Source organism: Equus asinus, chromosome 2 (genome assembly GCF_041296235.1).
Source record: "Equus asinus isolate D_3611 breed Donkey chromosome 2, EquAss-T2T_v2, whole genome shotgun sequence".
Classification (NCBI taxonomy): domain Eukaryota; kingdom Metazoa; phylum Chordata; class Mammalia; order Perissodactyla; family Equidae; genus Equus; species Equus asinus.
In genome coordinates, this window is record NC_091791.1 from 126,890,908 (window position 1) to 126,915,308 (window position 24,401).

At 52.6% G+C, this 24,401-nt stretch overlaps 1 protein-coding gene across 7 annotated transcripts in view; it reads right to left on the reverse strand.

The window, feature by feature from the left end:
• Positions 1-210: 210 nt before the first annotated feature.
• Positions 211-24,401, reverse strand: part of CD276 (CD276 molecule) — a 29,728-nt gene continuing 5,537 nt past the window's right edge. For 2 of the 7 annotated variants that reach the window (XM_044764570.2, XM_070498348.1), the window contains exons 3-10: positions 19,799-19,832; positions 13,402-13,533; positions 10,642-10,983; positions 10,173-10,469; positions 6,377-6,511; positions 5,316-5,357; positions 3,818-3,853; positions 211-1,680 (exon numbers count right to left, since the gene is read on the reverse strand). In XM_044764570.2, coding sequence (XP_044620505.2) covers positions 1,658-1,680; positions 3,818-3,853; positions 5,316-5,357; positions 6,377-6,511; positions 10,173-10,469; positions 10,642-10,983; positions 13,402-13,480 — 954 coding nt within the window. In that variant the 5' untranslated portion in view covers positions 13,481-13,533; positions 19,799-19,832 and the 3' untranslated portion in view covers positions 211-1,657. Of the gene's footprint in view, positions 1,681-3,817; positions 3,854-5,315; positions 5,358-6,376; positions 6,512-10,172; positions 10,470-10,641; positions 10,984-13,401; positions 13,534-13,917; positions 13,948-19,694; positions 19,833-24,401 lie in introns of all 7 variants that reach the window. The other 5 variants (XM_014849731.3, XM_070498357.1, XM_070498364.1 and 2 more) reach the window with 4 other exon arrangements.

A 24,401-nucleotide genomic window follows, 5' to 3' on the forward strand; every position in this document is an offset into this window, starting at 1 on the left:
CCACACAGTGACCAAAGGGCCTGGCTTTCTGGACAGCAAACTTCACTTTACCAAGAGGGAAACTGAGGCCAGGGAGGGGGCTACACGGCCCCAGAGACCCAGTGATTTAGGGACAGTGAGAGGAAGGAGATCCAGCCTCAAACGTCCAGGGAGGAATCCTTCCTGCCGAGTCCTGATGCCCGGCCTGCTTCTACACACTTTGCAGAGAAAAACTTTCTACGAAGGCATTTATTTTTCCCAAAATACACCCCCAGTTAACAAAATTCCTCAGAGCCCCACATTTTAAATTAGAAATCCCCACGTCTTCCATTCCTGGAGAAGGGAGATATGTCGGCGAAAACACCAGAACATCCGAAGTTTACTCTGCCGGAGGCTGGGGGCCGGCCAGAGACAAGCCCCACAGTAGCACAGCAGGGACAGGTGGCTGTGTCCCCGCCCCAGGCTCCCGCCAAGGAGGAGAGGCACCAGGTTTCCCCTAGGCTTCAGCTCTCCAGGTCTCCTGGGCCTTGGCTGCCTGCTAAGCTGCTCACGCCTGGAAAGACACTGTGGAAACCATCAGATCCTTCAGTGGCGGCGAGAGGCTCCATCCCTCTCTCCAGGTTCCTGTCCCCGCCTTCCACTCCGGGTGAGGGCTAAGGATGGCACGGGGGTGAGGTATCCAGGGAGCTGTGGGCACAGAGTACAGGAGGGAGCAAGGCAGGACGCCCCTCATGAACCGCTGTTTCCGCATGAGTTTCCCAGTTGCAGGTCCAGCTGCTGGAGGGAGGGGCTTGTCTTCTCACGCAGGGACACCGGACACAGGGCTGATGCACCATGCATGCTCATGAACATTACTTGAATGGACAAATGAAAGGAAAGGCAGGAAAAGCAGAGGGACAGAAGCTGACCCCCAGGGGGCCCACACAGCGGCCCAGAGACCCAGTGTGACCAGCACACGCTTGCCCTGGGGAGGCTGGGTGGTGGGGGGCTCACAGGGCACAGCCCAGGGCACCAAGGAAGAAACTGGGCCCGGGAGGTTGTTACGTGTTCCAGCACATGCACCTGCGTGTCTGCGTGCCCGGGGCAGGGCCCTGTCTTCACTAAGCGAGGGAGGCAAAAGGCCAACACTGGGCCCAGAGCAGGAGACACCTCTGGACTCAACAAGATGCCGGGGCTGCAGCAGCCCTGTCTGAGGAGACGGGAGGACAGGCAGGTGAGAGAAAGGCTGAGAAGTGAGCGCTAGTGTATTAGGGCCATTGGAGAAACAAGGCAAGGGGTGACTGTGTATCACGTCTTTGGAGAAATAAGGCAGAGGGTCTGTCTGAATATTTTGTCCCTGGGAGAAAAAGGGCAGCCAGATGGTCCATGTAATACATCCATTGGAGAAACAAGGAGGTGGGGTGGTCTGTGTATTGTATCCATAACAAATAAGGCAGCAGGCTGATTTATGTATCATGTCACAGAGAAATAAGGCAGCAGGATGACTTGGGAATTGTGTCCGTTGGAGAAATAAGGCTGCAGGGTGGTCTATGGATCACTTCCTTTGCAGAATGAATAGACTCGTCAGAGGGGGAGCCATCTGCTGGGGGCAGGGAAGTCCCAGCCCAGGGCTCACAGTGAGGCACCAGGGCAGCCAGAGGAGCCCCAGGCCGGGGCAGCAGCTCCCTCATCCTCGTGGTCAGGCTATTTCTTGTCCATCATCTGCATTTCATGATGGGAAGAAACAAAGGGGAAAAAAAGCATTAAATGCCAGGAGTTCTGCTCTCGGGAATGTGCCAGAGCCCCAGGCATGTGGTCACAGACTTGAGGGTGAAGAGTATGTGTGACAGTGGCCACAGCAGTCCCACAAGCAGCCCCCTCTGCTAAGCGCTGCCCTCGAGGCCCAGACAGACACAAACACAGGAGCTGGACGTCAGACAGACCACGAAGTCACCTGAGGGAGACTCCCCAGTCCTCTCAATCCCCGTGGGTCCACCCACCCTACACACTTCCCTCCCACTGGCCCCTCTGCCTAGCACTTTTCCCTTCTCATCTCCCCCTACCTGTCTATCTAATCCATCTTCCCTGACCTGGCCCACTTCTGCTAGCAAGAAACCCCTTCCACTGCCCCTTCCCACACTCATTTCCCCAGGAGCGATGCTGTGACGAGTCTCCTTCCCTCTGGCTTCTTGTGTCCACGTGGAGAGGCACCTGGTGGATTCACAGCCCAGGCCTCACTCCACTCCCTGACCCAAATGGGGAGTCTAGGAGGAGGACCCCGGCATGTGTGACCACGCCCCTCCCTCTCCCATTTTTTGGGTTCTGTCTGTCCCAGAGAGAGGAGTTCTGTCCTGGGAACTGCTCTGAGCTCATCCAGTGTGGCCAGAGACCGGGGGCCAAGCTGCCATGCTGGGGAGCAGGACCAGGAAGCCCACAGCTGCGCAACACTCTCCAGCAGCTCTCTTCTGAAACGAAGCTGACATTCTGATCTCCATCTGCTCTACCCTTCTTGCCTCGTTTGGTTCAGAACAACAGGGAGGTGGGTCATTTATCTCCATCCCTCCTGACCCCAACATAGGTCTCCACTCCCGCCGTGTAACATTCTACAGCATTCAAAAGGACGTGCTTTACAGAGCACTTCTACACTTGTCTAATCCTCACAACCATCTTGGAAGGGAGATGTGACGATTTCGCCACATTCCACACACGAGGAAACTGCTCCTGGAAGGTCACAGGCAGAGGCCAGAACCAAGGTCTCCCCTCCCAACCCAGGGGGCTCTTTCTTCTACACGAAGCTGCCTTTCTGAAGACCTCTTAGTGCCGCTCATCAAAGTCTGAGGAAGCCACCCAGCTCTGCATCGTGCGTCGTGCGCAGGGGTCTGAGGGCCCCATGGCCTCCTGCCTCTGGAGTTTCCTGAGGGCAGGGCCTATGTCCTTCCCCTCTCCCCAAGGAAGGCTGAATGCAGGGCGAGCATCCAGGAATTCGCTGAAAGTTTATTTCCTAACAGGGATGCCAAGGTAACCTGAAAAAGATTTAAGTTTCCATAACCTTTAGCAACCAACTTTGACTTTCTAGGTGGAAGCCACTGATGTCTAATGCGAGTCTGCATCATGGGACTTTTTGTTCAAAATACACACACACGCAGATACACATCTATTTCCACAGAAACACACATACACAGATGTGGCTGTTGGTTACTTTCAGTAAGAACAAATCTCAAACTAACCTCCAACCAACCTCTTCCTAATGTAACTGCCGATGTGACAGTAATAGGAGTAACGAGGGTTTATGTTTGCTACCTGCCTACTGTGCACCAGAAACATGGCTGCCCAGCCGGAAACCACATTTCCTAGCCTCCCTCGAGGCAGGAGTCTTGTGACTAGGTTCTGACCAACGGATGTAAACGGGAGTGCCATGAGCTATTTCTAGTCAAGCCCTAGAAGAACGTGCACCTCCCTCTCCCCTTTCCCCCTGCTTCTGGAAGGGGCATGTGAGCTGAAGCCACCACCTTGGACCCGGGGATGGAAACTTGGAGTCAAAGAGGGAAGAAACCAAGTAAACAGAACCTGGCTCCGGACATCAGTGGCCTTACGATCGCCAGTGCTTACAGTGTCACAGGGGAGAGAAATACAGCCCTGTCCTGGTTAAGCCTCTGCCATGCCTACATCCTCTTAGAGCAGCTGAGGCCTTGGGTACTCTGCCCTCTGCCACCTCACCAGAGGAGTCGAGGCTGCTCTTCTGCGCAGGGAGCCCCGGGCCACCAGTGAAGGGCGATAAGCACCCTCCTGCCAACGACCCTCCCCGGCCTCCTACACACAGATGCAGAGACACACAATCTCAAGCGCCACATATCTTTACCTTCTTTGTTTTCAGAGTGTTTCAGAGGCCGCAGGGCTGCAAAAAATGAAGGAGCACAAGGTGAGAGGGGACTGCGGAGAGTGGAGGGGTACGGGGTCGGCAGAGGGACAGGAGCTGAGGAGGAAGTGAGGGCTAGAGGGACTGGGAGACGAGGCAGGAGGGAGAAGTCGGGAGGGTGAGGGTGCCACCCAGCACCAGGGAAGGGGCGGAGGCTGCTGTCCAAGTCCTCGCTTCACTCTGTGGCCTGCCACTCCCCTCTCCAGGCCTCAGTTTTCTGCATCTATACAACGGGGACTGCCACCCCACCCTCCCATGAACTAGAGACGAGGACGTGCACTGAGTCTGCTCTGCAGATAAGGGGGAAGTAAGGAGCTAAAAGAGGCTGCAGATGGCCCCAGGTGGGCCGGGATCATGCGGAACTGACACTGACCAATCTCTAAGCCCCCTCTTCCCCCTACTCCCTCCCTTCTGCCAACTACATCTGCCTCTGGGCACAAAAAATGAGGCCTGATCCCAGGGCTGCCTCCACACCCACCACACCTGACACCAAAGGCAGAGAATTAATTGGCATAATTTATAGCAGTCCCCAGGTGTCAATCTCCTGCGCTTCCTTCTGTGGGGGTGGGGAGGGAACCGGTGTCAACTGGCACCTTCCCAAATGGTTCCGCAGGAACCAGCCACTCCCAGCCTAGGAGCCCCAGAAGGGAGGGCAGTGAGGCCGCCAGCGGCCACAGGACACCAGTGCCTTGGCACCCACCCCACACTGGGCTCCAGGTTTGTGTCCCCAAAACGCCATGCCTTTGCAAACCACCTTCCTATCTAGTCACTCGCGAGAACTTCAAAATAGCCCTCTGGCGCCATCAGGGCAAGGCCAGGAGGACATCTGACAAATGGGAAACTGAAGCCCAGAGGAGCAAAGCCCTTTGACCAAAGTTACAGAGCCTCTGACCAAACGGGACTGCTTTAAACTGTCTGCTAATAACAGGAAGCCAAAGTGCTGAGACTTCATAGGCACCAGGTATGGTGGCCCTTTATGTATACTTTCTCATTTAATTTAACCCACACAACCTATGAAGGTGGGCTGTTCTTACGAGGAAACTTAGGCCCAAAGAAGCAAAGTGACTTGCTCAAGGCCACTCAGCTTATAAGAGCTGGACCAGAACTTAACCCAGGCCACACTGTCTCCTGAGGCCTCACTCCCCACTAGGGAGCCACCAGATCCCACAGTGCAGGGTCCCTCAGGGTGCAGCCTGCCCCGGTGCACAGGTAAAGGTAGGCAGGAGAAACAGAGCCACGCCTGGAAGAGAATCCGGCGATCGGCCTCCAGGCCTAACATGGAGGCAACGCCAGATTCACCTGTCTGGGAGGCCTCCGTCCCCAGGACACACTTCATTCAAACCTGCAAGTGAATGGGCTCCTCCAGATCCTGGAGTCCTGCCCTCGTCTCTGTGTCCTTCTCTCAGCCAGTAAGGTAGGGCAGCTCCAAGCTCAGACTTACCCGTCTTGGATCCTTCTCCCTCCCCATCCTGGTCGTCAGCTCCTGGAAGAGTGAATGAAAAGCTTTCTCAGCCCCACTTTTGTCTCCGCACTCCCCCACAACACCAGGGAGCAGAGGAGGCAGTTAAATGGGGCCGAGCAGGCCTGCCCTGTGGTCCAAATGCCGGACACAGGGGTGCAGCCCGAGACCAACGCAGAGCAGAGTCCGTGGCAGGATAAAAGGGCTCCCAGCCTGGAGCCACCACTCATTGCTCCACCAACCCCATTCCCTCACCCATCCACTCACCCAACAACACATCAACTACCACCCTCCACCATGCACACCCACCCATCTATCACTCATCCTTCCATCAGCCCACCCAGCCACCTCTCTGCCAACTGACCAGTCCTTTCTCCATTCACACATGCGCTGTCCTTCCTGACGCCCAGTGATGTCCCATCTCTCACCATCTACTTTCATGCTTACCCATGAAAACCTCTGTTTACCCATGTACCACCCACCAGAGTTCACTCACCCACCCACCTCTCACCAGAGTCAACTTACTCACCTTCCAAAGTGAAACCTACCTACCCATGTCAGCTCACCACCTGCCTCTCACCAAAGTCCATCATACGGACCCCAGCCCAGCGAATGGCAGCGGCTTCTCACTGTGCCCACTCTGAGGCAGGCCACCCCCGACAATGACACACAAACCCATGAAGCTTCACACTTGTGCTACTACATTCTACGCTCTGAACCCGCACTCTCACCACACCCTCATGTGACTTACACACTCACAGTCACACTTGTTTGCAGACACATTCATCCCCTCATCACACTTCAGCTTTATGGGTCCACCACTCACTTCCAGTCACACTCATATCCACGCTCATCCTGCCTTCTCTGCACATTCACAGGCAGGCTCACACTTGTTCACACACACAAGACATATTCAGCCTCAAGATCACACAAACACAATCTAGCCCCATTCTTTCTGTCACTGGAAAGCGACACTCATGGTGATATCATGGAGACACACATACCCAAAGACACATGCATGTGTACACACCCCCCTCACTCACCTGCATTCTCCTCCTCACAGCTCTGTTTGATCTTTCTCCAGCAGACGAAGGCCAGGGCCACCAGCAGTGCAACGAGACAGACAGAGAGCCCCACTGTCACCCACAGGGCCTCAGGGGGGAATGTCATGGGCTGCCCTAGGAGGGGAAGTGGGGAAAATGGGGAGAGACTGTCATGCCTGGCCCCCATGGCCCTGGGGACAGCACCCTCTGGCTCCAAGGTGTGAATGGGGGGCTCCCAGCCTCGCTGGGCCCCAACACTAAGAAGAGAGCCCACTTAAGTTCCCAAGCCCCTTCTCCGCTCATCCATACACTCTCCAAACCCTGACACAGCCATGGCTGGCATGGACATGCCTCAACCTGGGAGACGTGAAGAGTCTGCATTTGATCATGCTCAAGAACCTTCTATGGCTCCCTGTTGACATGAGACTAATGCTTCAGTCTTCTCAGGATGATTCAAGGACCTCTATAATCTGGTTGCCACTTACCCTCCCCCCACCTTTCTTTCCAATTCCACTATAGGAACCTCTGCACTAGCCAAACTCAGGTCCTAACCATTCTCTGCAGAGACAACTGGATCCTTCCACACCATTGCTGTCAGTTTCCCCTACCTGAAAAGTGCTACCAAACTCTCCACCTAGCTTAACAGTCACCTCCTTGGGAGACCCTCCCTGACTACTCCAGCCCCACCTGGTGATATTCCTCATCCTACAGATCAGGAGTCAGCAAACGATGGCCTGCAGGCCAAATGTGGCCTGTGGCCTGTTTTTGTACAGCCCCTGAGCTAGTAGCAGTTTTTACATTTGTAAAGGGCTACAAAACAAAGGAAAAGGAGGAGCAGAAGGAGAAGGAAAAGGAGCAGCAACAGAGATGGTATGTGGCCCTCTAAGCCCTAAAATATTCACTCTCCAGTCCATTACAGAAAATATTTGCAGACTCCTGTGCACAGATGAGGTGGGCGCTGAGGAGGCCAGGGCGAGGACCCTGGCTTTACCCAGGGGAGAAGACCTGCAGGGGAATGCGTCCATGAAACGTGCAGGCCCTCCTGTCAGCTATCTCAGGGCAGAAGGGAGGCGCTGAGGCGTCCACACCTGGGTCTGAGCACACCATCCTCCGGCCCAACCCATGCTGGGTCCTAGGCAGAGGCCTTGGAGTCAAAAAATCTACAAGACAGTGCTGTTTCCCTCTGCTCTCTGGCGACCACAGGTGCCCAGGGCATCGGCAGCTGGGGGGCCGGTGGGTTCTGCAGAAGGCACGGTCAGTGCAGGGAGCAGGGCCACGAACCCTTTGGCAGCGGAGGCCCTGGCACAGACACAGGCATTGGCACAGATGTTACCTTCAGCCTGCATCAGGTGGCAAAGCTGCTGCTCTGGACATTAGAAGCAAAGGGACCATCAACAGCACGAGCAGGTGCAGGAGAGCACCTGACGTGAGTGGCCAGGAGGGTCAGTTCACGAAGGACAGGCTGGGAGTCCCAGCACGGGCTCTGGCGGTGGAGCAGGGAGCAGAGCCACAGAAATACTGGGGCGGCCGGGGGGTGGGTTCTTTCTATGTTCATCCCTGGGCTGGTGTTGGCGCCTGGAAAACAGGTCAGGCTGGCCCTTGTGAAGCCAGTAAAGGACAGAGCAGGGCTCAGACCTGCATCTTCAGGCCCCATGGCCAGTGCCTGCTCCATTAAAGCCCCCTTCACACACAGCACACGCAACTAACCTCCAGCAGGTGCAGGAGACACCAGGCTGGAGGACTGACGGTCTGAATCCCAGCATGTTTTACAAGGCACAGAGCTGCCCAAAGGGAAATACAGGCCAAGGGCTCCAAACTAGGCCAGACCTGCTCTGACAGAAACAGGAGGGAGGGGGGGTTGAGGGGGGCAGAAAGAAAATTAGGCTGAGAGGCCTCAAGTTGGATTCTGATCCTGGTTCATCTGCTCACTGCAGGTCGCTGGGGCCAAGGCCCACAGACTCGCACGGATGAGTTTAGAGGGGCCACAAACCCTCAAAATGTAAAGACAAATGACTGCATTTCTTATTGATCCAATTTTCAGAGAGGTGCCTGACCCCCCAGGACTCAGAGCCACTGTACTAGTCTGCGGCCTCGGGAAAGTTCTCTCTTCAATCTGGGCTGCACTTTCCTCATCTGTGAAGTGAAGGCACCTTAAATGTTAGTTCCTAAAATTTAAATAAGGATGTGCCTCTTCGGTGGGATAAACGTTCCCCTGCAATCACATTTGGACTAATAGCCCTTTCTGCCCAGTGTGGCAAATGTCCAGTTCAGCCCAATGTGCAAACTATCACAGAGTCTACCCGTCCTTCCACGTCCTCGCAGTTCCCTCCTGTCCCCGGAGACTTCTCCTGACCACTCCAGCCCACTCTGACCACTGCCCCCTTCACTGTCAATCTCACTCTATCTGATCTTTCTTATTCTCTCCTGTGGACACACCAGACCATATGCTGTTCTCTAAAAGGTCTAGGAGACCCCTCAGGGCATCCAAGAACCCAGGGCAGTGACTCCCTCACAGAGAGCACAGACCTAGAGGGGTCTCCAGGAAGAGGGTGGAGTCAGTCCCAGAGAGGGGGTGAGCAGAGGGGACAGTCTTGCCAGAAGGAAACACTTAGAAGGAGGAAGGAGCCTGGACTCCTACAAGACAGGCGTGATGGGCACTGCTCCGAGCTTGTGGAAGCGAAAGCCATGTAAGGTCCAGGACGCTCAGGGGGAGAAGCAAGTCAGGAATAAGTCAGAGGCTTATACAGAAACAAGGGCCCAGCGGGAGTCAGGACTTGGGTGGGCTGGGAGGTCGGGTGGAAGTCATGGGAAGAGAAAATAGGAGAAGCAGACAGAACCTGCTGTCTCGACCGCAGAGAATGTGAGGAGGCCTCTGGGAAAGCTCAGTTGCTTCATGGGGAGGGACTGAGGAGCCACACTGAGGTCCAAACACGGATGGAGACTGCCTCCCTTGGCCTGAGTCCTCTTCACACCTCTAGGCGCCCACTGAGGTGGGCACTAAAGGAAAGGAAGGGCGTCTGGACTAGGATCCACCCTAAAACCAGAGATTGAGGGCATTGCCAAATGGGCAGCGCCAATCTAGTGTTTGACCACATGGGGGCAGCAGAGAGAACCCTGGTCATTCCAACTGCTGCCTGGGTTGAGCTGAACTCTGGAAGAGCTGACACTGATGCGGTGAGCGGCACTGACAACCCGGAGAGACCCAGCTGCCTCTCAGGGCCTCAGGATCAGACGGTGCCCATGGATGCAGCAACACCTTCTCATTATCTGAGAAGTTCCCGTAGAAACGCACTCCCATGTGTGGACCTGTGGATTCCAGGCAAGTACTCAGATCCCTGGATAAGAAGCACCTGTTCAGCGGCCGACCCGTGGCCGAGCGGTTGAGTTCGCGCGCTCTGCTTCGGGGGCCCAGGGTCTGGCTGGTTCGGAGCCTGGGCGCCCACATGGCACCGCTCGTCAGGCCACGCTGAGGCGGCGTCCCACATGCCACAACTAGAAGGACCTACAACTAGAATGTACAACTCTGTACTGGGGGGCTTTGGGGAGAAGAAGATTGGCAACAGATGTTAGCTCAGGTGCCAATCTTTAAAAAAAAGCAGCACCTATAGGGCAAATATTACAAATGACTCTTACAGCTCGTTAAAGCAAGTCCCTTAAGGACTTCTTGGGGGGCAGTTTGAGAGACCTGAAATGTATGAAAAATCATGACCATGCAAACCTCCCTAAATTCCAGCTTCCAGGACTAGAAAAAAGGCGTGGACTCCCTCCACCCTCCCCAGCGGTTTGCTGCGCCTACCCGTGATGGTGACGGAGCCCTGGGCGTCCTGCTGCAGCACAGGGTTGCGCACCAGGCAGCTGTAGGTGCCGTTGGCGCCCAGCACCACCCTCAGGACGCTGCGCACGTCGAACAAGCCCTGCTCGTTGGCCATCTGCGACGTGGTCACGTTGCCGGTCAAGGGCGCACCCTGCCCGTCCTGCCAGAACACCTCAGCCTCAGGGTAGCCCCGGTAGCTGGAGCACGTGATGGTCACCGTATCCCCGGGCCGCAGGTCCTTGTTGGGCTCCAGGGTCATGCTGGGCTTTGAGTAGGGCGCTGGAGGGGGGAAGAGGGCAGAGGTCAAGGTAAGGCAAGGGCAGGGGACGCAGAGGAGGAAAAGAGCATCTGGGGCTGTGAGTACAGGGGTCAGCACTGGGACAGGAGTTCAGGGGCATCGGGAAGTGCAAGGGGCTTACGGAGCGGAGGGCGCCCCCCTCCCAGCGCTCACCTGCCACCTGCAGGCTGACCGCGGCGCTGCCAAAGTCCCGGATGCTCACGAAGCAGGTGAAGCTGCCCTCGTCGGCCACGCGCACGCGCTGCAGCCTCAGGGACGCATTGCCCTGAGCCAGCAGGTCCGGGAAGAGCGCAGTGCGGTTGGCATAGCCGCTGCCCTGGTCGCGGCCCTCGGCAAAGCTGTGCACCAGCTGTTTGGTGTCCGTCAGCTGCCAGATGAGGTTGAGCTGCGCCAGGCTGAAGCCGGGCTCGGGCGAGAAGGAGCAGCGCAGGGTGGCATCGGTGCCTACAAGGGCCACCACAGGGTCTTCGGGGACCTGGACCTCCACGGCGGTGCCTGGGGGCGGTGGGGTAGGGTGGTGAGGAGGGGCGGAGACACCTGGGGTTAACTCCAGGCCCTGTCCACACTTCCTTTAAGGCCTGAGACCCAAAGTAAGTTTACTACCTGTGGTCCTCATTCAGTTAACATGAGTACAGTAAGCACCTACTACTTGCCAAGAGTAAGAGTTAGGAATGCAACAGAAAACAAGACCAAGGTCACACCCCCAACAGAGCTTGCATTTTAATGGGAGAGAGGGACAAAATAGCACACACAGTCTCATTAGCATGTGATTGGGGTAAGAAGGAAGAAAACAATAGATAGAAAGTAAGGTGATAGCTTTTCAAAAATCTGGCAGGTACTGTACACCTGTCTGTGCTGGTTGCATTTCCCCATAACTATGTATTATCTTTATAAACGGGAAAGGGGAGCCTAGGAAAATATAAACCAAAATGTTAATACTGGCTTCCTCTGGATGAGAAAGATCACAAGTGCTTTTTCTCTTTTCTTTTGCTAAATAAACATGATTCGTTTTTATACAAGAATGAAAGAACACCCATACCTTTAAATATGGTAGTGAGGCACATTCTCTCTAAAGAGATCTTCAGCTGAGATTTAAGGGGAAAGAAAAAGAGCCCAACATATGAAAAACCAGTTTGAGAGTCCCAGGTAGAGGGAACAGCAGGTGGGGAGGCCCTGAGGCAGGGTCAGCTTGCTCTGTGGAAGTATCAGGAAGCTGTCCAGTGTGGCCCAGAACCTGGCTGGGAGGGGTTTGCAAGACCAGGAAGGAACTGAGGTTGTTCCTACATACAGTGGGAAGTCACTGGGGGGTTAATCAGGCATAATCAGGGTAACAATGCTTAAACTCCCTCGGCTTCTCTGGAGAATGGACTAGGAGGCTATTTCAGTGGTCTCTGGGAAGTGACAATGGCTTAGTTTCAGAGGGTGGCAGTGGTGATGGAGGGAATGGGACAGATTCAAGCTTTGTTTAGGAGAGAGAATCAACAGAGCTTGCTGATGGATTTGAGGTGAAGGGAACACAGGAGCATGGATCCCAGCAGCCTGAGATCAACTCCATCCCCAGGGCCAAGGCCAGGGGCACAGCCAGAGGAAAGCCCCCGGGGCAGGGTCCCCTGCTCCTCCTCTGCCTTCAGTCCTGTGGACTTACCCTGCAGGCTCCCCGCCCAGGCACCTATGTCTCCTTCCGGCTCTTCTTTCAGAGCCCTGGAAAGTCAGGCAGGGGTCCCCAGCAGCCGCTCTTCTATTCTTAGGTAATGGTTAGGTGAAGCGTGTGCTTTGGGCACCAGCAAAGCAGGCACACTCCAAAAGTGTGAAGATCAAACAATCTCGACACAAAGATAACTGAATACAGCACCCATTAAAGGCTTCTTGCATTTAGAAAAATAATTTATGGTTAGTGTTTCTATTGTGAATTACACACAAGGAGGGCATATCATAATCTTTGCAGTGCATGGAGATCTCCAAAGGTCTTAAGCTGGCCCTGGATCTCTTGTTACAACCCCAGGTGCCCCAGGCCAGCTCTCGCTCTGGAGACCAAGTGGACCAGGGAGCCCTTTGTAAGGGGCATTTGGAGGATGAGTTGTCACCCAGGCAAACCCTCTCTCTAGAGAAATCAGAGCAGCGTGGGTAGAGGTGCTTCCTTTTTGAGACACCAGATGGCACCAGATACTCACTTTGTCTTCCGGCCTGGAGGAAGAAGGCATCTCCCTCAGAGCAGAGGCACTGATTAGGGTTTGAAGTATGATGAGGACATTGTTATTAAAGCAGCTGCCATTATTGAATGCTAACTCTGTGCCAAGCACTGTGTGGACAGATTCATGTCATTTATTCAACACGGTTATGGAGCACCGTCTATGTGGCCGGCTCCGATCCTGGCACTGGGGATAGACAGACTCTGCTCTTTCAGCAAAGCAGGCAGTGAGCAAGTAAACATAAAATCCGGCAGGTGGAGATAACAGCTGGGGAGAAGCATGAAGTGAGCCCAGGATAGGAAGGGATGATGCATGGTGTGTTGTTTTACACAACGTAGCCAGGGAGACTTGCTGAGGAGGTGACATTTAAGCAAAGACCTGAATGAAATAAGGGACAGACATCTGGGGGCAGAAAGTTCCAGACAGAGGGAACTGTGTGTGCAAAGGCCCTGGGGAGGGAGCACACACACAATGTGTTTGAGACAGCAATACCACATCAGTGCTCATGTTACTATTTCCCAGAAGAGCAGATGGCGGCTGAGAAATGTAAAGTGAGTTGCCTATTGGATCCTGAGGTAGAAATGAGTGTGGACAGGGCACAGGGGAGAATGGGAGAGGTTTGTCAAAACCCTCACCATCCTTGCTAGACAGACAGGCTTGGCAGGAGCCCTGGTGGGAGAGGGCACCTCGCTCTCACCTCCAGTCCCCAAACTGCTCCCCTCACCTGTGAGGCAGAACCACAGCACTCCCAGGGCGGTGGCCACAGGCACACTCGTGCTGGGGCTGCCCCGTCGACACAGCATCTTCCCGTGAGGCAGCTGACAGCTGGCTCTCCGTGGTGGAAGGCTGCCCCTGCCTGTGAGGAAGAGGAAGTGAGGCCTTTGTCTCAAAAGGTCCGCCCCAGGCCCTCTCTCCCCCGCTCCCCTGGACCAGCTGGGGAAGGCTGCAACTGCCCCCAGGGAGGTTCTCCCTCCAACACCCCACAAGGCTCCCTGCTGAGGGAGTTTTTGAGAGATCCTGAGGATTGAGGCACTGGGGAGACAGGACAAGGGGAGGTGGGCAGCTGGGAACCACCCTTTCAGAACTAAAGAGGCGGCTGAGGCAGCAAGTCAAGGCAAAGCTGGCCTGCTGGGCAAGGACGTGCACAGATCAGTTTTGCTGGAGACAGCAGCAGGTAGCAGAGAGGAGGAGCTGAGGCTGGAGGCAGACTTTGAGAGAGGCTAAGAGGTCTGAACTTTACCCTGAAGGCAGCTGGGAGGCACTGAAGGTTCTGGAATAGGGAAAAGGATATGGTCAGAGCTGTGCTTCATAAAGATTACTCTGACAGCATCTGCAAGATAAATGAGAAGAACTGGACAGAAGAGATGAAGAAGGTTTGGGTGAAAGTGACAGCACTTGAGGACGTGGGGAGAAAGGGAGCAGTCAAGGGTCCATGATTTTGAGCTCAGTGACTCAGTGGGGCACTCACTGAGACAGAGACCATGGAAGGGCTCGGTGTAGGGGCGTGTGACATTAGCAGTGTTGGTGTAGAAATTTCCAGGGAAGAGTTCTAGAAGGCAGCTGGGTGTATGAGTGTGGGGCTCAGGAGAGAGGACATTTGCTAGTTTAACACATGTATATTGAGTGACCAAGACGGATCAGAAATGGAAGAAGCCAGGACTGGGGCTGACCCCCAAGGCTGGAGTCAGGACTGAATGAGAAGTTTGTCTGTGGCCATAGGTCAGACTTGAGCCCGGAGGCCCAGGCCCGGCTGGCCCCCAAGGTGTCTGACTTGGGCAGGCTGCACCACGTTTTCCCTGTGTCCCACAGCCACTGCCTGATTGTTCACACCACGTCCTGATCAAGCCACGTAACCAGCGTCAGTCTATGCTATCCAACACTGATTGACAAGAATATCAACCATTTTACATTCTCAGAACCACCCGGGAGGGAGGCCGATCAACTTGGTCCCATTTTACAGGAGAAAAAAATTAAAGCCCAGATAACTGAGGTGACTTTGTGGATGTGATGTGATTTGACAGTTAGGAATGCTGAGAGAGGTTCCAGTCCCCAGCCTCCTGCCCCACCTTTCTGCCCTTCTTCGGAGCAAACCTCATCAACAGCCCTGAGCATCAATTCCAGTCACAGGCACCCAGCCTCAACCCTTCCAATCCCCATCAAGCACCCCACCCCCACACTCCCAGCAGCAGGGCTGAGGGAGTCCCTCAGCCAGACCTGGTGCATCCTGTCCAGCCCCCCTCTCCCAGCTGTCTGCAGCGGGGAAGCCCTGAGCAGCCGATTCCTTCCCAGACACTTCCGGTCCAAAACCCAGCAGCCTAAAGCCTCGCCACCTGCTGAGTCAGCAGCCTTCCCTCTCCATTCATAAAGGCACCCTTGGCGGGCACCACATCCTGCCTTCAAGGGCTGCCACAGCCCACAGGAAAAGCTAGCAGGCAGTGGCCTGTCTGCTGTGCTTGTCTCTCCCCCCAAGAAAATACCAGGGACCAAGGATTAAGAAGCTCCCAGACTCCAAGTCTCTCTTCTTTCCACCTCTAGACAAATCAAGGCTGTCTGTTCTTCCTGGGCTGCCTCCTGCACCCTTCACACTACAGCTCATGCCTGCCCGCCACCTCCCACCCTGACCTATGCGGCCAGCACTCCTCTGACCCTCCTGCAACCCTGCTCCCTGGCCCTGCTATCTCCACTCTGTCTCCAGCAACCCCATTCTCTACGGTGTCTCCTCCTAGGACCTAAGACAGGAATCTACTCCCATCCTTCCTCCTGCTCAAGGACGTCCCATGGCTCCCCATTTACTGTCAAGTAAACCAACATGCTTAGCCTAGAACTCAAGACCTTTCTTATGACTGTCTCCTCCATACACCAAGCTAATTTTTCACAGTAGGGTTTTCCTCCCCAGGATCTCTTGGGAATGCCTACCACCTCCATGAATGTAGGGGGATGAGGGGACACCCCTCTCCTGATCAGACCTATCAGGGTTCCCCAAGGGCCAAGATGTCCTTTCCTCCAGAGGGGGAATGGGTCCTCTCAGGGGTGGGCACTGGGCTTGCTCCTTTGACTCCTTTCCTAGACACTGGACCCAGGACACTTCCCACCCTCATGGTTTACCCTGGGGAGAAGCAGCCTGACAGCCCAGAGCGAAGGAGATCTGAGAATTCCACAGCACCAAGAGGCTCCACCCCAACAGCTGGGCCTGGGGAGCTGAGGGCAGAAGGGAGAAACAGCTGGGAGATAGGTGCCATTCAGGGAATGGGAGGATGTCCTGGGAACAGAGAGCCCACCACGGCCCATGGGGACAGATGGACCGCTCCAGTACACAGAGCCCCATGGAGATGCAGGGACCTCATGCTGCATGCGCACCACTCCACCCACCTTTTCTACAAAGGGGAATTCTCAGCCCCAGGCAGGACCTGCCCTGGAGTCAGCATGTGCCACCGCTCCCAGTGAGTCATCAGCCAACCTTTCCTCCTCCTTCTCCTTCCCCCTTCTCTCTCCTATCCCAGCCAAATGAGGCAACTCTGAGCAGCCCTGCCAGAAAAGACCAGAGTGCCTTGGCTTTCCCAGAGAAGTAGGAATGAGGGGCCCAGGCTGCCCTCGGCCTGAGGGTACAGCAAGTACATCCAACATCAGCCGAGGGGGAGCTGCGGGGTAGCTCCTGAGAGATGACCCAAGATATGTCCCCATAAAACCAAAACCAAAAAACATGGGCTAAGACTGAGCTCTCTGCCAAGATGCCCCAGACCTGGGGATGCCCAAAGGAGACTGCTTGCCTCCACCATGACTACCAGCAGTATCACATATTCTCCTAACCCCCTGCCTCAGCAACACTTCCCACAAAGAGGGCAAGAAGGGTCAAGCCACACACCTAGTGTCAACCTATGCTAACCAGCATAGCATAGAAGCACAGCTTCTGAAAATAGCCGTTAAGCCCCTGGATCCAGCTATACCTGAAGCAAGATGCACACCTAGACAGCAAAGATACCTGAGCCAATCTTTTTTTTCTTTTGTTTTCTTTTTTTTTTTTTGGAGGAAGATTAGCCCTGAGCTAACTATTGCCAGTCCCCCTCTTTTTGCTGAGGAAGACTGGCCCTGAGCTAACATCCGTGCCCATCTTCCTCTACTTTATATGTGGGATGCCTACCACACCATGGCATGCCAAGTGGTGCCATGTCCGCACCCGGGATCTGAACTGGCGAACCCTGGGCTGCGGAAGTGGAACGTGTGAACTTAACCACTGTGCCACTGGGCTGGCCCCAATCTTTTTTTTTTCTTAAGCCAGTTTGAGCTAAGTTTCTACCTGCAGCTGAAGGAATCCTTGAATATACCTTCATTCATGTATTCAGTAACTCATTTAACTATTCACAGAGAGCCTGGTAGGCAGGCATTGAGGACAGAGAGATGACTAAACCATGCGTCTGTTCTCAAGGAGCTTGCCTTCCAACAGGGAAGGTGGCCATGCCCATGACTCACTGCAGTTCAGTGCAGTCCTGTTTAAGATACAGTGGGGGCTACTTGGAGGCACCTCAGAGCCATGATAACCCTAAAGGTGAGTCCTGAAAAATAATGAGCAGCTCCCCAGGTAGACAGGCTGGGAAATGTGGCCCCTCTCCAGCCCCAAGAGACCTGTCTTCCTGGCACTGCCTGTCTGCGTCTCAGCCAGATCTCTGAAATGGTACAAAGTGAGCCCAAAGTTTGGGGTTCTAGTCCCAGCTCTGACCCTTTGCTGTGCAGTCTTAACAGTTGACTTCCCCTCTCTAAGTTCAATGTTCCCGTCCATAAAAGAAGAGCTTTGCTGGATGCTAGTGGAACTTCATTAGCACTTTAAGCCTTCATGTACCAAATCCTTAAGGTCTAGTCAATTAGCTGCCATGCAGGACACACTAAAACGTACAAAACAGCTGTGGCAGAAACCACCAGTCTTCCCCTTACACCTTTTCTCTTCTTCCATAGAATTGTTAGGCACATGGCCACTCGGCTAAAGACTACAGATCCCAGCCTGCCTTGCAGCTGGGTGGGGCCTTGTGACCATTTTCAGGCTAATAGGATGTGAGAGGAACTGATGTGTACAACTTCTGGGTCATGCCCTTAAAGAGAGGAGGCATATCCTCTCTTTTCTCCTCCCCCTTCCCACTGGCTGGAACACAGATGATGGTGAGCCATCTGGGACCATACTGCCAAAGGCAACATCCTGGGGACTGCAGAGCAGCGAGACAGCAGGACCCTGAGGAGGCGCAGTATCAGCCCTGGACACAGCCAGACTGTCACATGGGTGAGAATAAGCATCTATTCTAGTGTCACTGTTATTTTGGGTGTTTCTTATAGCATCTAAAGTGACTAATTTAGGGAGCCTCCCTCTCGTCCTTTCCCTCCTTCTCTTCCCCGTCTCCCTACCCCATGAAAATTGCCACTGCTCAGAGCAGCAAAAGGAAACCACATATAAAATAGGTGTTTCAAAATATGACGCTGTCAAGTCACTCAGTGATGCCTGCGGCCAACTTAGGAGATATTTCAAGGGTAGACGTGACCGGGCTTGGGGACTGTTTGTATAAGAAGGAGGGGCTGAAAGAGTCAAGGATGGACAGAAGGCTTGGGCACATAATGAGATATAGAGGCCTGGATATCAAGCACATTCAGGGGGAAGAACAGTTCTTCTTGGGCTTGAGTTATGGATCATCCATGTCAAATGTCCAACGGACTCCTGCACACACAGAGAGGGACAGGGGAGCCATTCACTGCAGGTAACGGAAGCCAAGGTTGGGATCCCCGAGGGAGATCATAGACGAGAAAAGGCCCTGCAAGAAATTCTGGAGAAACTGCAGAAGTTAATGGTCAGGTACCAGAACAGGGAACCCGTCTCTGGGCACATCCACAACCTCTGCTTGCCCCCTGCAGTAATGGGCACCCGCTACCTCACAAGCCAGTCCACTGGTTTTGGGGCAGCTCTCATTGGTGGACCTTACATTGAGCCAAAATCTGTCTCCTGTACAGCCCACATCAGTCCTCATTTGACCCTTTGGACCACACAGAATAAGTCTGCCCCTCCCTTATAACAGCCCTACGAGGATCAGATTGTCCTCTCCCGTGACGAGGTCACACTGGGCAGCCATGTCATATTGTTCACCAAAGGAACCCAAAGACTATCAAATTTGTGGCCAACGACCAGAAGTTGTTTGCTCACGTTGCTGCTGATCCACATCTCTGCCATCCTCTTCTGATGGATTTGGGGAAGGGGTGAAGCATTACAGGATGTCTCATTTGTTACTATTACATTTCATCCAGTTAAGCTGAGTCCATCCCTCCAACTGCCATGATCTTTTCTTTTTAATTGTGGCAAAATACACATAACATGAAGTTTACCATTTTAACTATTTTTAAGTGTACAATTCAGTGGTATTAACTACAGTCACAGTGTTGTGTAACCAGGCCATGATCTTCCGAAGTACTGTTTTGACAGTTCCCGGTGCATAGAAGGTGCCCAAAAATTTTTTGGTGGATGAAAAACAGAATGAATGAATGTCATCTCGAAAGGCTGCTCTCCTCTCCCTGCTTTCTTTCTTGTGTCATCAGGTCCTCACGGAGAGGACAGGAATAGGAAACCACACAGCTTTAGGGTCTGCCCCCTGGATCAACGTCCATCCACTATTCAAGGCTTTGTGGCAAGGATACTTCCTGCTTGTGCTGCCACTGAGCTGCCTATCTATCTATCTCATCCCCAAAGTTGTCAGGAGACACATCACTGCTTCTGGCAGGGGGCCATTCTAATGGAGAAGAACCAGAAAAAAAGGTTCATTTGAAGAAGATGGACTCTTCTTCAAGTGCTCAATGAATAATTGGTTCCAGGACTTTGTCTGGGATTAAGGACATGATCACCAATCTGTCGTTCCTACAATCTACCTTCTTGCCCATAAAACTGGTTATTTGCCCATCTCAAGTCTTCCAGCATTCATTTATCCATTCATGCAACACACAGGATGCAGGTTTATACCAGGTATTATGGGAACGGAGGGTCAAGTAACTCACTGGAAGAGTGGGGAGGCTTAGCAAGGACCTCAGACAGGAGGAGACATTTCAGCTGTCTGGCAGAAGCACAGCATAAGCAAAGTCACGAGGGAGTGGACACTCACAGCATCCTCTGGGAAGACGGGCTCCGGGGAGAGGCTGTCAGGAGATGAGGCAAAGGAGGCAGTGAGGGGTCAGTTAAGGACCTGGATAGATTCTGGACACAGTGAGAAAACTGTGGAATGCTGGGACCCATATCTCCACCCCACCCCTGCTGACTACCCGCAGTGGTCCTGAAATATCCCTGATAGCTCCTCAGAGATCTTAACTCCAAGTTCACTCAGCACTGGGACAGGCAAGCCCAGGGGCCAGAAGACAAATCTGTTTAAAACAGATTATCACCTCTCCACCTGGCCTGAACTTCAGTTCCTTCTTAACAGCTTCTGCTCCTTCTTTCCTTGACAAAGAAGCAAGCAGATGCTGAGCAGACTATCTCTGCCTCCAGTAGCCAGTCTTGGAACTCTTGGTTATTTTGCTCCATGTCCTTATTCTAGAGTGCCCCTCTCTTGTTCTAGATTGGCTCCTTCTGATGAGAGGGCTCCACTAGCCTGCAGGGAACCAAGCCCCCAGGTGCTGGAGGGGCTGACCCCCAGCCTCAGGTCTCCTCCATGACCAGACCAGACTGACTGGAGAAGCCCTGCCCCGCCCTTACTCAGTGATTGGCTTAGGAATGGGCCTGTGAGCCAGGCCACACCCAATCAGAGACATCCCAGAGCTTTTCTGCTGGAGCTATCAGAAAAGACTCTTGCTCAGGTTCCTAAGAAGGACTTGGTCTGGGCCTGTTAGCGGTGAATCTGTCAGTTACCAACCACCTAAAGAACTGACCCAAACAAATAAACAGAGGCAGAGATGAAAGCTGGAGGGAGACAGAGCCCTGAAAACATCATCTAAACCCCTATACCCAGAGCAAGTTGCACACCTAGACTGCCCCGACACTTGAGCCAAGGTTTTTTTCTTAAGCTTGTTTGAGCTACATTTCTATTACCTACAACTGAAGGAATCCTTGAATATGCCTTCATTCATGTACTCAGTAATTCATTAACTATTCACCAGGTGCCTGTAGGCAGGCACTGGGGGCATAGAGATGACTGTCCTCAAGGAGCCTGCATTTCAATAGGGAAGGTGGACACACCCTTGAATCACTGCAGTCCAGTGTGGTGTCCTATTTAAGATACAGGGAGGGCTACTTGGAGGCATTGCAGACACAAGGTCATTCCAAAGGTGAACCCTGAAAATTGACCTGAAGCTCCCCATGTGGTCTGGCTGGGAAAGGCCATCCAGCCAGAGGGAGAAACCCGTGCAAAGGCACTGAGGTCGGAAGCAACATGGAGACTGGAAGAATTGCAAGCAGTTCAGTAGGGGTTGACATGAGGTGCAAGATGGTGATCACAGGAGGAGGAGAAGCTAAAAGGTAGGCAGGGGCTAGAGCAGGAAGTTTTCCTTTGATTTTGTTTGTAAGTGGTGAGGGAGAAAGACTTTTAAGTAGACGAGTAACATTATTGCTATATATCACTAGGCTGGACATTTGATTAACTGATCAATATGTAATGTTAACCTTGCTGAGAAGGTTTGAATTTTACAGGAACATATTTTAAAAGGGCAATGGTTTACTCAATAGAAAAGAGTTGATGGTGTAATGTTGGGCATCCAAGAATTTTTTTCTCCTGGCGCTGCTCACGACACCCCACTCCACTTGTGTGTGGACCTACTGCTACTCCTAGATGTAGAATCGAGTCAGGCAGGGGTCAGCAAATTTCTTCTGCAAAGGTCCAAGTCGTAAATATTTTAGGCTTTCCAGGCCATCAGATATCTGTCGCAACTATTCAACCCGGCTACTGTAGCAGGAAAGCAGTCACAGACAACGCACAACTGAATGAGCGCAGCTGTGGTCCAATAGAATTGATTTACAGACACTCAGATTTGAACCGTGTATGATTGTCAGGAATCACATGACTTCTTTCAACCATTAGAAATGTAAAAACCATTCTTAGCTTGTGGGTTATACAAGAACAAACAGCAGAAGATTTGGCCCTTGGGCTGTAGTTTGTAGAAACTGGTTTACAGAAACACTAGCACCACTGCTCAAAGACACTCGGGTAGCAGCAGAAATGGAAAACTACATGGGGCTGGCCCCGTGGTGCAGCGGTTAAATGCGCACATTCCGCTTTGGCAGCCTGGGGTTCACTGGTTCGGATCCCAGGTGTGGACATGGCACGGCTTGGCAAGCCATGCTGTGGTAGGCGTCCCACATATAAAGTAGAGGAAGATGGGCACGGATGTTAGCTCAGGGCCAGTCTTCCTCAGCAAAAAGACGAGGATTGGCAGCAGTTACCTCAGTGCTAATCTTCCTCAAAAAAAAAAAAAAAAAGGAAAACTACAGGGAATGGGTACATTAACCATGGCACATCTCCATCATGGAATAGCATACACCTTTTCAAAAGAACAGGAACTAATATGGAAATAAGTCCATGACACATTGTTGAGTGAATAAAGTATATTGCACAAGTTGTATGACCTCACTTCTGTATTAACAAAATGTCAAGTCCTATGGTCCCAGTTTAGCATCCCCCCCCTCTCTCCGTCTAACATCTATATTTCATTGCAGGCCCTTCCTTCTCCAGCACTGAACCTCCTGAGTCTTGCTTCAAGGCTCTCCCCTCAACTCTCTACTATATTTTTTTCCTAGATGATTTTATCCACTCCCATTCGGCAACTCCTGAATGTACTTCTCCAGTCCACACCTCTCGTCTGAGCTCCAATCTTAAACTCAACTGTCTCCTAAACACCTCTAATGACTCATAGGAATCTCCCTCTTAACATGTCCCTCTTCAGACTCTTGATTTCTCCCCCAAACCCTTTCCTCCCCAGCCCTTCATGCTTGATAAAGGCACTGCTCTCCACCCTCTGCTCAAGCCAGAAACCTGAGTTTCTCTCATCTCTGCAATCCATCACCAAGAACAGCCATTCTGAACCCCAAAATAATCTCAGGGGTCTGCAAACTGCAGCCTCAGCACCAATCCAGCCCACTGTCTGTTTTTGTTCAGCTCAGCAGTTAAGAAAGGTTTTACCTTTTTAAATGGTTGGGAAAAAACAAAATAAAAGGAACATTTCATGACACATGGAAATTATATGAAATTCAAATTTCGGCATCCATAAATATTAAGTTTCACTGCAACACAGCCACACTTCATTCATTTACGTATGTCAGTGGCTGCTCTTGCACTACAACAGTAGAACTAAGTAGTTGCAATAGCTGCAAAGCCTACTTTCTGGCCATTTGCAGAAAAAGTTTGCAGACCTTTAATATATCTTTACTCTCCACCTCTGCCTCTCTCTCTGGTCCGCCAAGTCATCATGATCTCGACCAGATGACCCCAAAAGCCTCTTTACCAGTCTCCCCACTTTCGTTTCCCCACCCAGTTCTATACTCCAACCCATACTCTACACAGCAGCCAGAACAACTGCTATAAAAACAAATTGTGTCACGTCATCACTTTCAATATTTAATCCCAGGACTGTTCCTTTTACTTGCCAGCTCCTCCGTGGCCTACAGAGCCCTATCTGGTCTGGCTCTGCTCACCTTCCCAGACTCACCTCACCACAGGGGGCCTCTTCCAGTTCCTACAACATGGGATCCTCTTCCCTACCTCTCAGGGTGTTTGCAAACACAGTTCCTTCTTCCTGGATGAATGGGTGACACCTCTTTATCCTGAGAATCATCTTGGCAGAAAAGCTGGGTCAGAGGGTCAGCCATGCTAAGAAAGTTCCTGTTATTCACTGCAGAGTTCATTTTCCGCCTGCCATACTGGAACCTCCCTGAGCAGGAACCGTGTCTGCTTTGTTTACTATTGTATCCTAATTCTAGCAAGGGCTTGGCACACGATGAGTGCTCAATGCGTTGTTCGATGAATGAATGAATGAATGCAGGCATGCATGTGTGTTTAGGTAGAGAGACAGACAGATGCATGTTTGTATATGGGAAAGGGTCTGGAAGTGAAACCAACTCTGGGAGGTGGGAATGAGGCTAAGAGTCTATTTCCATTTTCTAGTTGATACACTTCTGTAACTTTGACAATGAACATGTAACTCTTTTGCAATTAACAAAAGAAAAAAGAAAACCAGCAACATCAAAGATTCACCTGGATTTTAGACCAGGCTCCATCTCTCACTTGGTAGGCTCCCTGGAACAAACCCATTGTCTCTCTGGGTCTTCATCTCCCCAACCCTCAAAGGAAGGTCCTGGCCACCATCACCGGCTGGGCTAGTATAGTCACAAGAGGCTTCATGGAAGAAGTGAGCCCTGGTGTTTCAGAAGATGACTTTAGAGTTGGAGATAAAGGTTCAAAGCCACACTCTGCCACTTCCTAGTCATGCCACTTTGGGAAAACATCCTCTCTGAGTCTCAGTTTGCTCATTTGTAAAACAGGGATTATAAACTCTATCCTCATAGGATGCTTATAGGAGTCAACTGAGCAAAATTATCTAAACTGACCTACTTAGTATAGGTTCTCTATAAATGGGTGAGGGCCTGGAGAGAGAGGAAGGGGTCTCCAGAGTTCTCCGAGAACAGCTCCCTGTTGACCTTCCCTTTTCCTGATAATCTGAGTCATTTTGGGCCTTTTGTGTTCAAGGCTGTCCACTGGGCACTGCTCCCCAGCCCCGTGATCC